The sequence below is a fragment of the Diachasma alloeum genome, unplaced genomic scaffold (assembly GCF_001412515.2).
Source record: "Diachasma alloeum isolate Michigan unplaced genomic scaffold, Dall2.0 Dall_scaffold_00294, whole genome shotgun sequence".
NCBI lineage: Eukaryota > Metazoa > Arthropoda > Insecta > Hymenoptera > Braconidae > Diachasma > Diachasma alloeum.
In genome coordinates, this window is record NW_021680433.1 from 557,851 (window position 1) to 573,360 (window position 15,510).

The 15,510-nt window shown below is 36.6% G+C and overlaps 1 protein-coding gene across 2 annotated transcripts in view; it reads left to right on the top strand.

Moving 5' to 3' along the window:
* LOC107039205 (serotriflin) overlaps positions 1 to 14,482 on the top strand; it is a 90,371-nt gene extending 75,889 nt beyond the window's left edge. For both annotated transcript variants that reach the window (XM_015258712.1, XM_015258713.1), the window contains exons 5-6: positions 5,369 to 5,575; positions 13,520 to 14,482. In XM_015258712.1, the coding sequence (XP_015114198.1) occupies positions 5,369 to 5,575; positions 13,520 to 13,763 (451 nt within the window). In that variant the 3' untranslated portion in view covers positions 13,764 to 14,482. The remainder of the gene's footprint in view (positions 1 to 5,368; positions 5,576 to 13,519) is intronic.
* The last annotated feature ends 1,028 nt before the right edge of the window (positions 14,483 to 15,510 follow it).

Consider the following 15,510-nt stretch of genomic DNA (forward strand, 5'->3'; position numbering starts at 1 on the left):
GGGGGGGGGGGGGGGGGGCGAAGCCCACCCGCACTGAAGATAATCTCAATTATCACTGAATGAAAAATAATAATTTTTCAAACCGCATAATCATATTCAAACTCCATAATCAATTTTATTTGAATGGAGAAGAACTCTCCTCTACAATTTATTGATAATTTTCAATTGAAGAAAAGCCCAACTATTTTGAAGAGAAAAGATTATTTTTGAAATACAATCATCTCATTTATAACACAATTCACTTTATTTGAACGACAAAAAACTCTTTTCGACAACTTTCATGCAATACTTCTTTTAATTTGTTGAACATAATGAACTTTATTTTAACAAAAAGTACTCTTTGGTAATCAACGATAATGTCGACGGGTCTGAACGCCATTTCATATTGCAGCTGTCGTCATGGCGTCGTCCTCGCGACGTTCTCTATTTATGCCACCAGAGGGGCCCGTAGCGCGTATTTATCACCCTAGACGTTACTTATCGCATGGCATCATTGCTTAATGCACAAGGTCATAATACGCAACTTACTGCACGCAAAACAAAACAATAAGTTGCACTTTTGACGTAACCGTGACAAAGACAATCGGTTGTATGAAAGAAAGGGATACCAAAAATCATGATGCTGGTACCATTCAGCTAAGTTGAAAATCTGACACAATTGTTTAAAAATAAATCCCATTCCATTTAATAACATAAATTTGAACAATGAATTATATGTCATAGAAGAAAATGATCTGCATAAAAAATAACTACACCATCTAAAGACAAGATCAATTTTCTACTTATTTCAAGTAAGACAGCCTTTTTTCCCGGAAAAACAGTAAAAGACTGGCGGCATTCATCATGTTTAACACCTTCAAATGATATTCTCGAATTACTGATGGTTTACAAAATTAAATTGAATATTCCGTTGCCAGTGAACAAAAAACATATCATATTCCTTGCCCTCTGGCGTTCCCTTAATCGCCCTCATTTTCTCGTTTAATCCAGTTTCACATTTACGCCTTTCATACATAAATCTCAAACGTGTAATTTACACCCGTGCTGTAGAGCCATTTAGCTCGGAGGGCTGTCTGTAACGCCTTGTAGAAAACTCTCAAAGGAAAATTACAGTATGTCTCGGAGGAATATACAGTGAGGGTAACGGAATGAAAATTAAATCCAATAGCGAGATATTTATAGCGAAAGAGAGAGAGTTAATGATTACGTCCTATCAGTAGTCATTTTTGAAATTCAAATGAAATTAACGGATGACGGTTATGAGTGATGCTTCGTGTATTTTTAAAACAGATGACGAAGAAGAGGAGAGAATTTATATGCAGAACGTCTCTCCGCGGAATTTTACGGTATATCGATGGATAAAGCACACGATGCTGCAATTAGAGTCGGTCAAGCCAAATATGGAATCTTTTAGCTGTGCGAGATGATCCCCCGAGGAAATGATTTGGGATATGTGGATGTCTTTTATTTAAGAGCATTCTGATGACGCTACTCATCTGGGCGACTCATCGTCAATGAATAATAAGAATGGGTTATTTGAATCCGAAGCCTTTTGGTATTTGGCTATAATTGTGATCATGAATATTTCTGTCTTGTCGCCTGTATTTTGAGCCTGGTAAGTGTCTTGTTCTCGAAAATTTGATTAATGGTTCTAATCTAGTGATTTTGATCCGGGTAATTTTATTTGGGTCGAGGAAACATTGATTCACTTGCGTATTTCTTGCTTCATTTTTGTTTGTTTTTTTGAGTCCGACGACGTCTCTCCATATCATAAAAATCCAAATCGCCTTCTAGTGATGAAAATCTAGTACTCGAAATTAAGATTCCAAAATTAAAGGCCAAAATAAGGGTCACGAGGGGTATAATGAGGGTCACGAAAATCAAATTATTTTTCTCTGTGAGTGGATGCACCAAACTATATCTAGAAGAAGCATCAACTCATAGATATTCTCTCATCCACCAGATGCCCCTATCAAATGAATTTATCGTCTCAGCCATAAAAGACAAAATAATGTCAAGTGTCACTCAGTCATCAACTTCCCCTTGCGAACTATCTACGTAGGTGTATCTCTCATTCCCATCGAACTTCTACTCGTATGTTGCAATTTCCGCAAATCGAATCACGTTCTCATCCTTTTTCACGAGTGCCCGAAATCGATCTAATCCTCCAGTGCCCCGAGTCCAGACTAGTGTAAGACAGCTACATCTATACAAACTCCACAACTGGCATAACAATAAAGACCATGAGAGAAATAAAGAGAGAAAGTAGAGTACAAGAAGATGAACGTAACCTAGACAGTTTCTGATTTGGCAGGGACCGAATCAGATTACGCGTTTCGATGCACAGAGAAGATTTCCCGTCTCGTTTACTTTTATCGGGATGATTTTGCACCAGCGTCAGCAGAAGTTCAGAGGTTTCACAAAATACTTCTTTACGTGTACGTAAATCTCAGATATTTTATTGACATGCGTTAATAACATGAGAATTTATCTCTCTATATTGTAAAAATTTAAATTTTCTGGTGATAAAAATTTGGTACATGTAATTAAGACTCTACAATTAAGGCTCATCAGGGTCAAAATAATGGTCATGAGGGTCAAAATAAGATTCACAACGGTCAGATTAAGGTTTACGAGAGGTATAATGAGGGTCATGAGGGTCAGAATAAGCATGATGGGGGTCATGTGTGGATAATACATTAATAAAAAATTCAGTCGAGTTGGCGACTGAATTCAAGTAAAAATCGATTTCAGTTAAGTAGGAAGATACTTCAATCAAGTTGCCAACTTGCCTTGATATTTGTTGGAGATACTCGATCCAAGTCGATCATATCTGCTTGAAATGAGTAGATTCTCGACTTGATTCAATCCTACTTTGTAATGACTCAAAAATGCGTTAGAAGTGGGTGATTAGAAAATAATCAACATAAAAATGATTGAATGAAAATTGCTACGGATCCATTTGGAAGCTTGCTATCAATGGAATTAGTAGAAGTAGAAAAAGATAGAGACTAATAACGCAAAAAGTAACGGTCACATGCCTTCTGTCGACTAGGCTCCAACCCCTGCCTGTTGACATTTGAAATATTGAGCAATTGTATTAATTATGAATATAAATAATATTTTATCTGGATTACAATTGACAAACAGTATAATGGCTATATTATGACTTGGAAATGAAATTAATATATTTAAAAATAAAATAATAGAACGACTTCTTAGTTTGAGTACAATGCCTCCTGTAACCATTCGTCTCAAAAAATCAGTAAATCGGTTCTGGAAACGGAATTTTTTCTCCTCTGTTATCAATCCTGACACTTGACGATGATTCTACCCTGATGCTATATAATGCAGTGTATTGAATATGGACGGAGGACATCATTCAGACATGATTCTCAGCAATAGCTCTGGGGGGTATCTCCACCTGTTGACTGGCCGGATGGACGAGCGAACAAACTTGGGGCGTTTGTCAAAAGCACAGGCGAAAAGGACGATAACGAGTCCCGGGATGCTGTCCTCCCGGAATTAGTGTCAGGTTAACGGGAAGGATGGGGTGACTGATCCGAGGTTAGGTGGGCTAGTTTAGTTCGGGGGTGATGGATCAAGTTTTTAAGCTTTTTAGAAATCAGGTCGAGAATGATTCGAACATGGGAAGTCATGACGTGAATGTGAAGCAAGATTGTTTTGGTGTTGAATGTGAGATATGACAGGTTAAGAGAAGGTAATTATGGGTCGATGAGGGTAGACATGTTCAACAACAGTTTCAATTTCAGAGTGGAGGAGCGAATTGCTAGTGAAGTCGGTTTATGTTCATCACAAAATCGTGATTAGACCATTGTGAGTGGACTATTGATATCACATGAATGAATTGTTCAAAAAGCAATTGGATAGATGTTTTTTGCAATATCAATGAAACGTCATTTGATGTAATAGTCTGAATTCGTGAAGAGTGATCAGTTCATGAAATTGCACAGTTTGCAGTATGGCATATGAGACATCACTATTCAGAGTAACGATGAAGTTTTGCTCTTCTTTGTATAGTCTGAAACAAGTTACCAAAAAAAAAATGCAATATTATCGTGGACTTCAAAATTAACAGTAAAGGTCCTTCCTGTTCAGTGAAAAATCGTGATTAGTTCAATGTGACTGAACTATTCATATCAAATCCATTAATTGTTTAAAAAACAATCGGAAATATATATTCATTATCATCAATCAACCTTTATTTGACGTAATGATATCATTTTGTAAAAAATAAGCAGTTATGGAATTTTACAATTTACGGTGTGTAACATCGAATATCGTCATTTGCAGTAGCAGGGATGCACTGTATTTCATTATGAAGTTCGATCTAGTTCATTGCTCGTCGTAAAAATAGGGAGAATATTGTTTCGGTATTGAAGATGGGATGTGACAGCTTAAGAGAAGGTAATTATAATTTGATTAGGGACGACAGGTTCAACAACGGTTTCAATTACCGAGCTTCGTGAGAAGATAGGAGTGATGAATCATTGATTGGCTGTCAAATGCGACGGGTTCTATGTGCTCTTGCTACTTAGAGTGGATGGAGAATTGGTAATGATGACTAGGACGGGGCAGATCACAACATACCAGATTTCGATGTTATCCTCGATGAAGTTTTGATGACATTGAGGAATGTTGAGGAATTCTAGTATGTGAAATTCATGTGGAGAAGAACGACACTTGATATGGTATCAATCATCAAGTGAATTTGGGAGTTTAAGCAAAGATGACACAGTTTCGAGCAAATTAACTACGTGTGAATAAATGAGAACATATTCAGGAGATGTTATTATTAGTGAGTTGGGTAAGGAACTTGATAGGACTAATCACTGATTAGTCATTGCAACAGATTCGTCTTACGTATTCATGATAACTGCCATGCATTTCAAATGGCTACTTAACGATGCTTGCTTAGCTTGGACAAATTCGGTACTGTCTGGTCAGAAGCGAATATAGTTCTTTGGGGGTTCATCATCTATTGCTATACATGTTTGTGAAGAGTAAAAAGAGTGAATGAGGAAATGACTTACCCACAAGGCGATGAATCAGATCAGAAAACCGGAACAGAGAAGATAGAGTTGATATTGAGTTGTTGTTCATGCGTGTGAAATGGAAAATATTGTTAGCGACAAGAAGGTAGAATCGAGAGAAATTGTACTCACCATAATTATCCGCAGTCTATTTTACTTTATTTTTATGATTCTATATTTTATCGAGTTATGTTCCCAATGAGGGCTAATCATGTTTGTTATTAATCCTCATGGCAATGGCCAGTACGATGTTATCATAAATCTATGAAAACTCTCATGTCAAAAACTACTCAATCATGAAATTTTGATTACAGGTTCTTCGCCATAAAAACATGGTACCTGGAGCACCAGATTTTCAAATATGGTCCACACGCGAACAACGATCTCAGCCAAATAGGCCATTACACACAGATGGTGTGGGCGTCAACTCATCGTGTTGGATGCGGTTGGGCCAAGTGCAACGGTACGAGGGGTCCACAGGGACGGCCATACTTCAGTTACGTTTGCAACTACTGTCCCGCGTAAGTGTGCAAATGTCTCACGTCTACAACAAAATGAAACTTGGTTGTACTAAAGTAGTTGGGGATTTTTGGTGAGGAAAATGCATGATCTCGTATTCAGTCCGTAGCTTCTGGTTTTGCTTTTAACGGTCGAATTATTTATCGAGTTTTATCTTTCGCTGAGTCGAAGGGTTTTCCGGATAGGAGACTCAGAATAAATAGCTTTTCGCAATCGCCTAGAATCTTTTTTAACGGAAGGCGATGGGAAATTATTCATCACTACCAGTCTTTGGTAAAATATATTTACACATATTTCACATATGACAGATTTGTTTGAAATAAATAATCTTGTATTTCATCTTATGTCAATGTTAGAAATTCTTGTAACCGTTTTTCTTACTTATGACAATGTGAAAAAATTAATGAATTAAACTCTTAGATTTAAACAAGATTTTTTGTGCTGCAAATGTTCGTTACGCCCGTTGAGCTTCTGGATAATTCAAGCTGGTCTTGTGAATTCGTTGAAAAATAAATTCGTCTGCTGGTGCGTTATATCCGCTCCCGTTTTTTCACTTGCTATGAATACTCGGGAAGTAAAAAAAAACATGACCAGTATAGCTGCATCCTATAAAGATAAGTTATGGGGGTCTGTTAAATATACGTATACGTTCAAAGATAAAGAATTTTCTTAGTTTTATGGGCCTCCGGCATATCTCCCGCGGTTTCGTGACGGAATGATATTTGTTAAAGTGATTGAAATCACTCGATCTATGTTTAGGTCACTTAATATACCGCCGCTTTCTGCCGTGTGATATTTACACTCCATAAAAAAAGCAACATTTTTCATCGAAATTTTTCACTGACAATAATCATAAAAAAGATTTACGTATTGTATAAAGTGCAAATACAACTAAATAAGCTACATGCATCCCAAAAATCGAGTTCATCGACATTTCGTGGCATGGTAAACTGTCAACGTTGCTGGTGGGGATTTCTATCAAACTGAGAAAAGTCGGAAGTTGAAAAAACGAGATACCGTGACTGGTTGAAATCTATAAAAAGCAACTGCCCCACCCACACCCGGACGTCTGTCGATCGAATCACCCTCGACATTCTTTGCGATGACATTCGTGGGAGGGCGGAACGAAAAGTGGAATCCAATTTCCGGGTGGAAGTATGGGGTAGAACGCGCACATTTTGCTGTATGTAACATCAAACATCGTTATTCAGAGTTGCGATGATTTTTTGCCTTTCTTTATGGAGTTCTCAAAATCTCTGCTACGCAGAATCGTGGGGTCATATTTATGGAATGGAAGGCAAAATTGTTAGTGAAGTCGTTTTCTGTTCGTTGAAAAAACGTGATTAGGTAGATATGAGTGAACCAATTACATCACATCGATGAATTGTTCAAACAGTAATTGAGTAGATGTATTTTTTATGACATACAAACCTACATTCGAAGTAGTCACCTAAATTCGTGAAAAATAACCAGTTCACGGAATCGTATTTTGCAGTGTAAGACATCAACCATAATCGTTTAGAGTAGCAATGATTTTTTACTCTTCTTCATGTAGACTGATGTGAATGACAAACAATTCTATACAAAGAAACTTATAATTTTGTAGTGGACAGCATAATTAATCGCAGAGATCTTTCCTGTTCAGTGAAAAAACGTGATTAGGTAATTGCGCCTGAAACAATCATTACCCATCGATGAATCGTTGAAAAAACAATTGAGTAGATAGATTTTTTAAGACAAACAAATCTGCATTCGATGTACTTACCTAAATTATTGAAAAGTAATCAGTTCATGAAATCGCAGTCTGCAGTATGGGACACCAACTTCCATCGTTTAGAGTAACGATGATTTTTTAGAAAATTCTAGCAAATTGTAGGCATTCTAGGCAAAGACACGTATAATTTTGCAATGGACAACAAAATTGAAAGTTGCGATCTCTCCTGTTCAGCGAAAAATCGTGATTGGTTCAATGTGACTGGATTATTCATATCAAATTTATGAATTGTTTAAAATGCAATTGGAGATAAATATTCATAATGTTGAATGAACTTTCATTTGATGTAATGATTTGAGTTTGTGAGAATGAAGTAGTTCATGGAAGTTTAAAAATTGTGGCACGTAACATCAAACATTGTCATCCGAAGTAGCAATGATTCACTGCGATACTCCATGAAGTTCAACCTAGTTCGTCACCCATATAATATTGCAACACTCATCTTTTTGCAAAGTACATCAAAAACACTAGCGAAATCATTTCCTCATTGTTGAAAAATCGTGATTAGATATATATCGCCAAACGGTTCATAAAAAGTGGATCAATGATTCAACAAACAATTGGCAAAATATTTTTCTTATGATAAATGAATCATTATTCAACACAATAATATGAGTTTGTCAAAAGTAAGCAGTTCAGGAAATCGAACATTTCCTAGTACATAACATCTAATATCAATGCTGAGCTCAGCAATGATTTGTTGTTCTTCTTGATCGATTTTGATAAAAAAAAATATCCATTCTATGGAGCTGTTTTTTGTTCGATAAAAAAATAATGATTAAATCAATGCATCTTAACTATTTATGTCATATTGTTCAAGCATTCAAAAAACAATTAAGTATACACATTTGTCATGCTTAATGATCTTTCATTAAATGTAACACCTTGCACTTATATAAGCTAAGCAGTTCATAAAAATTCAAATTGAAAATGAAGGAAAAAATTACCCTTTTTTTAATTCAAAAAATGGATGCGATTGCATTCATCATTATCGCATAATAAAACAATAGTTCTTCGCCGCAAGAATAAATACTCATGATGTTGAATTTTTGAGTCAACTCTCCCTTCCCAAGTTTATATTCCACAACTCCACGCATGCTACTTTGCAGTAAATTGCACGTTGAATAAAAACTTTTTTCCCCGCAATCTCCATCCACCGTAATCACAAATGAAAACGTCCGGAGGTTATCGCGAGGTCACAATCTTAGAATAGAAAATATGCATTAAATTTCCCCCCAATTAGGAAGTTCATTAATCGATGTTGTCGATGTGAGTAGAAAAAAATCCCGCGTCTATGAAACACACATTATCTCTCATTATCAAATAGAATTAATCTTACATATTGCGCAATGCAGAGCTTCCACATCGGTCAAACTTTTTGAAGATTGCATGTGTCCGATGCTTCTGAGAGATATGTTGTACGGCACTCTCTCGAGAGATAGGAGAGTTTTCAATTAGGCCACGAACTGTTCAATTTTTCACTGAATCCACGAATGAAAACTTTCACTTTCCACTATCGGAGAACTCTGCAGCAGTACTTTTCACTAATTAAATACCCAATGATTGAAAATTTCGGATGAAACTTCGATGATAACACGGTGCAACAAAATTCGGATGAGTTGGACCTCAGAGATAAGACCGCCACGATCCTATAGATTTTTTAACGCTGATTTCAAATCTGCTTGAAAAATCTGTCCAGCACGTCTAGTTTTCGAGAAAAAAAAAAGTTAAAGAGTTGTGAAGAGTTGTGAAGAGTTCCTAAAATAGAGAAATAGAAAAATTGATTAAAAAATGATTCTAAACGCAATTACTCGTATGAAAAAAAATGTAAATTGTCGAAAGTACGATTTTTATAGTGGAACCACACGTGTAACCTCCCAGCAATTTCTTAGAAATCCAGAGGATACCTATAAGATAAACAACTCATTTATAATGCAAATACAAACTATGAGCTCTTGGAGGATGATGTACGTTGGTGTGAAAATAATCCCATTCATTAGCTAGTTATATAGGTAGTAAGTCCAAATAGGTTTAGGTTTCTAAAAGTTCAAAGGCGTTTTCTTCCCGTCTTTCAATTTTTTTTTCAATTTTTATATGCTTTAAAAAATCGAGAAAACCATATGGAATAACAACAAATTGTTTCAATTCAAAGTGTTCATGTATAAACATAAAAAACGAAAAAGGAAGGAGCATATTGTTGCATTCAGTGGGTTTGCTTAAAAATCACTGGAGCTGTCAAGGAACGTCGAGGTTTGCGACAGAATTTCATCATCGGAATTAATTGACTCATCGATCTCATGTGCCTCTTGAAAAAACCTCATGTCTTGGTACAGTTTCCAGAAGGGTTTAAAAGGATAACCAAGTCTCGCACTCTTCAATTGCATATTATTGGGATTTTTAACAGATCTGCTGGCCTAATAATAAAATATATCAATATTGAATCCGGAAGTGAAATATCACATTTTGATACTGATAAAAAAGTACCTGATATTGGGGGATCAAAATAAGTTGCAATTTCTCTCCAAATCGCTCTATTATCTGCCGTATATTCAGGTATTACATCTTCCCATAACTGAGGATGACTTTTAACGAGGATAATCAGCAGTTTTCCTTGAGAGAAAGGTATTTTGCTTTTCTGATTACAGACCCAGAGGAGGTTACAACATGTGTGTGGTTCGATTTGAACTTGGCGATGATTCACATCCGCATAGCCAACTTCCGGTGATACAATTTCCTCCAAAAATCTAGAATTTTTATTCATTTTTCGTAATTTTTTGCCTTATTTTTCCGCACCAAATCGAGAGGGGGCCGGCTCTATTTTAAAAATCGTACTTTCAACAATTTACATTTTTTTCATACGAGTAATTGCGTTTAGAATCATTTTTTAATCAATTTTTCTATTTGTCCATTTTAGGTACTTTTCACAACTTTAACATTTTTTTCTCGAAAACGAGAGGTGCTCAGACAGATTTTCCAAACGGATTTGAAATCAGCGTTAAAAAATCTATAAGATCGTGGTGGTCCAATCTCTGAGGTCGAACTCATCCCAATTTTGTTGCACCGCGTAATTGGTAGAAATTCAAGTGGCATCGGAAGGGAAGAAAATACTTATGACATGAATGTATACCGGAAAAATCTATCGAGAGGAAAACAAACTCTTGTTAGGAGTATACAGTCTAGATTTAAGCAAACAGTTCTTTTGCAGCAGAGTTATTCGACTGAATGACCATTTAACGAGATCAAATAAAATACTGTCAGAAACAGAGAATTACGTTTCAGTGTATGTACTGTATTGACGATCAGATTCTTTGAGAGGTACCCGAGTCGAATAATTGGACCTGACAAATTCTACTTAGGTCTCTCCATTCAGAACTGGATAGGTCTTGGGAAGCCTCTTCCCAAGTGCTTCCGAGACCTTTCTACCTCTGGTTATGTCCCACTTCAGCACTTGTTAGGTGTAAGCAGGACTTGCATTCAGACTTTCCAAATCCTTGCCGGTCCCCGTAATTCTATGGGCCTATATTAAATCTGCGTTCATATCCCTATTTACTCATGCGTTATTGAAATAAAAAATGCAATTATTGTTTTTTTTTTAATCTCGAAAATCGACATTTCACGGGAGGGTGGAGGGGAGATGCATGTATGCGGAGGCTTGACATTTTTATCCAACAAGCGGAGAAGGTTGCAGAATCTATTCTAGCCACTCTTGCCCCTCCGCTTGCATGCATTGTCCAAATAAAAAAAGAAAGTGTTAACAAATCTGACCCTTGTTCCAAGTAAAAACCGAAAATCTGACCCTGTGGCCGCCGGTGAAAATTTTTTTTTTCAGTTTTCACTTTTTCCACATACTTTTGAGAGTTCTGAATAGTCCGTCGCTTAAATAGTTGGAATCAACGTTCACCCAGCTAAAAAATTCGATTTTGCCGAAAGTCGACTTTCTCCCGAGAAAAACGAAAAATCTGACCCTTTGAAAATTTGAAAAAAAAAACTTTTTCAGTTTACACTTTTTCCACATACTTTTGAGAGTTCTGACTAGCCCGGCGCTTAAATAGTTGGAATAAACGTTCACCCGGCTAAAAAATTCGATTTTGTCGAAAATCCACTTGCCCCGGAAAACCCGAAAATCTGACCCTTTGGCTGGGGCAAAAAAAAACGGTTTCTCAGTTTTCACTTTTTCCACATACTTTTGAGAGTTCTGAATAGCCCGTCGCTTAAATAGTTGGAATCAACGTTCACCCAGATCCGATCAATTAGCCCCTCATGTATAGATATTCCAAATTTTTATTTTTTTCCTCATTGAAGTAGTTTTGAAGAAAATTGCGAGCTAATAAAAAACATTTGCTAGTTAGTACTTTTTTTAAAATAAATTTTTGACAAATCACCCCTGAAAAAAAAGGCGTTATCCCCCCTATTTCATTATTTCCAAAAAATTTTATCACCAATCGGTAGCAAATTGTTTAAAGATTTTTGCGAGTTAAGAAAAAATCGTCAATGCACTCCTATTATTGGGTAAATTAACAATTCCAATTTCAACTGAAAACCAGAGTTGATGACATTGATGAGGGAAGAATTTTGTTTATAACAGTCTTTTGTACTCATTCCCGGTAACGGTAGATTCGAAAAAATGTAGATAGACACCCTTCATGGAGAGAGCAGCCCAAACAGTGACTTTCTGTGGATGGGCAGATTTCGTAACCAAAAAATTAGGTTTTTCAGATCCCCAAAATCTCAAATTATTTTTGTTCACGTAGTTGTTTAGCCAAAAGTGTGCCTCGTCAAAAAAAACAATTGCTGTTTCATGCAGCTCGCCATTTTCGAACATTTGTGTCATTCTTTCACAACATTCCTTTCGTCTCAGAATCACCTCCTCTGCCAAACGCTGACACATCAATACTTTATATGGATGAAGTTTCAAAAAAACGTGGAGGATGCGATGCAATGTTGANCAGATTTCGTAACCAAAAAATTAGGTTTTTCAGATCCCCAAAATCTCAAATTATTTTTGTTCACGTAGTTGTCTAGCCAAAAGTGTGCCTCGTCAAAAAAAACAATTGCTGTTTCATGCAGCTCGCCATTTTCGAACATTTGTGTCATTCTTTCACAACATTCCTTTCGTCTCAGAATCACCTCCTCTGCCAAACGCTGACACATCAATACTTTATATGGATGAAGTTTCAAAAAAACGTGGAGGATGCGATGCAATGTTGATTTGGTCAATTTTAAATCTTGAGCGGCGCTCCGAATGGACAAGTTGGGATTTGCCTTGAAATACTGTTCAACTTCATCGACCTTCTCCTCTGTTGCAGGAGAGAATGAGGGACCTGGAAGAGTAGCTCTACGATCATCCAAAGTGCCGTATTCCTCGAAATTTTCAATTATTCTAGAAAAAGAATATTATCATGACTAGAAACCAACGGGATTTCTACAAAAATCTGTAATGTGTTTTGTTGTGTCACACAATGAATATTTAAAAAAAATTATTCTAACCTCCTCAAAGTGGTTTCGTTAGCAACTCGTTTGGATCCAAATTTAGTACGAAACCCCCTAAAAGCTTCACAGTATTTTTTCCCTTTCGAATAGAAGCACTCGATGAGATATCTTTTTTCTTGAATTGTCAAATCACTCATTACTGCTATCAAACTAAGGCTCCTGCCACAGTTGGAATGAAACTGACTGACCCCTAGTAAACGTAACACAAACGTAGAGAGTCAAGGTTATTTTGGATGAGTCGGCAGATGAGTTTAGTTTTCACACATTCCTATGGGACACCCTGTATATCATGAAAATCCAAATTGACTTTTGTTGATAAAAATTTGGTATTCAGAATTCAGATTATTGTTTGCACTGATAAACCTTAGAGTATGATGTATGAATCAGACAAATTTATTTGAAGTCCCGCATTCTCTAATGTTATACCGAAAAGACTTATACAGACTTTCTCCGTCCTTCTATAAGATTTCCTACATTTGAGAGATCTCAACAAATTATCATGACCTTTCAATCACGCATATAAGTCACCAGTAATTAGTGTTTAAATCATTCCACTTCGAAACTAACTTCTCTCCCCATCGCACTTGTAAAACATTGCGAAAAGAAAACCATGCACCTATTTCCCAAAAAGAACAAAAGAATGTGGAGATGATGAATAATAGACAGGTGTTATGATCGACAGGGGCAATCATCCGGATCGTCTAAGCACACCTTACACAGCCGGCCCGCCGTGCAGCAGCTGCAAGGACCACTGTAGCGTCGGCAAGCTATGTAAGAATGCCTGTCCATGGGCGGACTTGTGGGCCAACTGTCGCCAACTCTATGAAACGTGGCCCGGTTGGCTGTGCCAGACCGATACCGAACAAGGTCTAGAGCGACTTCAATTCTGCCGGGCGACATGCAGGTGCCGTGACAAAATAGTGTAAAGTAACATAAAACATTGTAAAAACCATCACTGTGACAGCACAAGGTAAAACTGTTTAATGTAGAAACAAGAGGTCTTGCGGACTATCCAACTTTATGGTGAATGGTGTGTTGGGATGATATGGTTATCGGGGTTATACTGGATGACTCGTGTACGTGTATTTTCGGCCATTTAATTGAGTGTGAGAGAGTGGTAATACTCGCGTTTAACTGGCCAGCCCCGAGGGCAATTTCGAGAAATGAAAGACCCATTAAGCGAGTCCCATGTTAGAGGTTTTGACCATGGTAAATGAGGTTAGGGTATGTGGGGATAACGAGCGAGCTTGAATTGATGGTTAATGGGAGAGATTAAATGGCGGGTTTTGGAGGAACTGGTGGTGATGATAGTCACAGTAATCTTAGTTTGAAAATTTTTTATTTGCTATTGTTGGAGGTGGGGTTATTGGAGAGCAGGTGATGTAGGACACAGTTTTAAGCACTGAAAAAAATATTACCTTATTTTGAGAGTTTCAAAGGTCTCAAAATAAGATTTTCGAAAGTCTTTATTTAAGCCTTGGAGATCTCAATTTAAGACTTTCATAGACTAAAATGGAGACTTTTGAATGCTTAAAGTTAAGACTTTTAAAAATTTCTATTTGAGATCTTTGAAAGTCTTAATTTGGGGCCTTTGAACATCTCCATTCGAGACTTTCATAAGTCTCAGTTTAAGATGATTAGTTTAAAAATGAAACTACCTTTTTTTTTTTTTTTTTTTTTGGTGAGTATTGTTAGCTTTAAGAATATCTCGAGAATGAGTGTCTCCAGCAGAAATCATCGGGAAGGGATATGTCATATGGATGAGTGGGAAAGGATGGACACTTTTGGCGTTTTTGAAAATGTTAATAACTCATCGAATTATTAGGGAAATGGGATAATTTTGTCTTTCCATGCAAAATACAATTCTTCATTTTTACAGTGAACCTAAGCTGATCTGAATTGATTGGTTTCCGAAATTAAAAACATTGAGAAAAAAGTTGGAAGTGCATTTATCCACACCACCCTACGTTTTTTTTAATGAAGAAATTATTAAAATCAATTGTTTTGACTGCAAGAACCCCGGTGGAAATTCAAATCAGGCTAGAATAAGAGACTGATCCGCCAGAACTCATTTTGATCAGTTTTGGATCGAAAATGTATTGTTTCTTGGATCCATGGGTAATCAAAATGCTAGGATGTGAACTTTCTGATCAGTACCGTATCGAATACAGATCCAGTCGAGATTTGACTGATGAGAATAGGATTGGAATTCACTCCACCATATTGGATCCAAATACTCTGTTCAGCATCTTATCTCTTATTCCCCAATCTCATCTTTTCGTTCAACTAAAAATTCTCTAGAGATAAGATAATTACGTCACTACTCCCTATACTTCGGAGTTGACATAGTACGAGGCGCTACTTGCGTTCTAGTGATGAGAATATAGTAAGGTTAATCATCGGAGGTGATCAATCATCGTTTTGTCCATTTATTTATGACATTGTTCGAAAAATATATTCTTATTTACCGTCGACGTAGGAGTACCCGAACGCATACTACTAATTATGACTTATTTCTAAATTTTTATACAGTTTCCCACCCTTTTTTACTCTCAATTAAATAATGATAGAAACAGAAAATTATAATGTGTTCGACCCAAGCTTAATTTTTCAGATTTAAAATAGGAATCTTTTTATAATTTTAATTTTGTGACGGGCCGCACTGACACGACA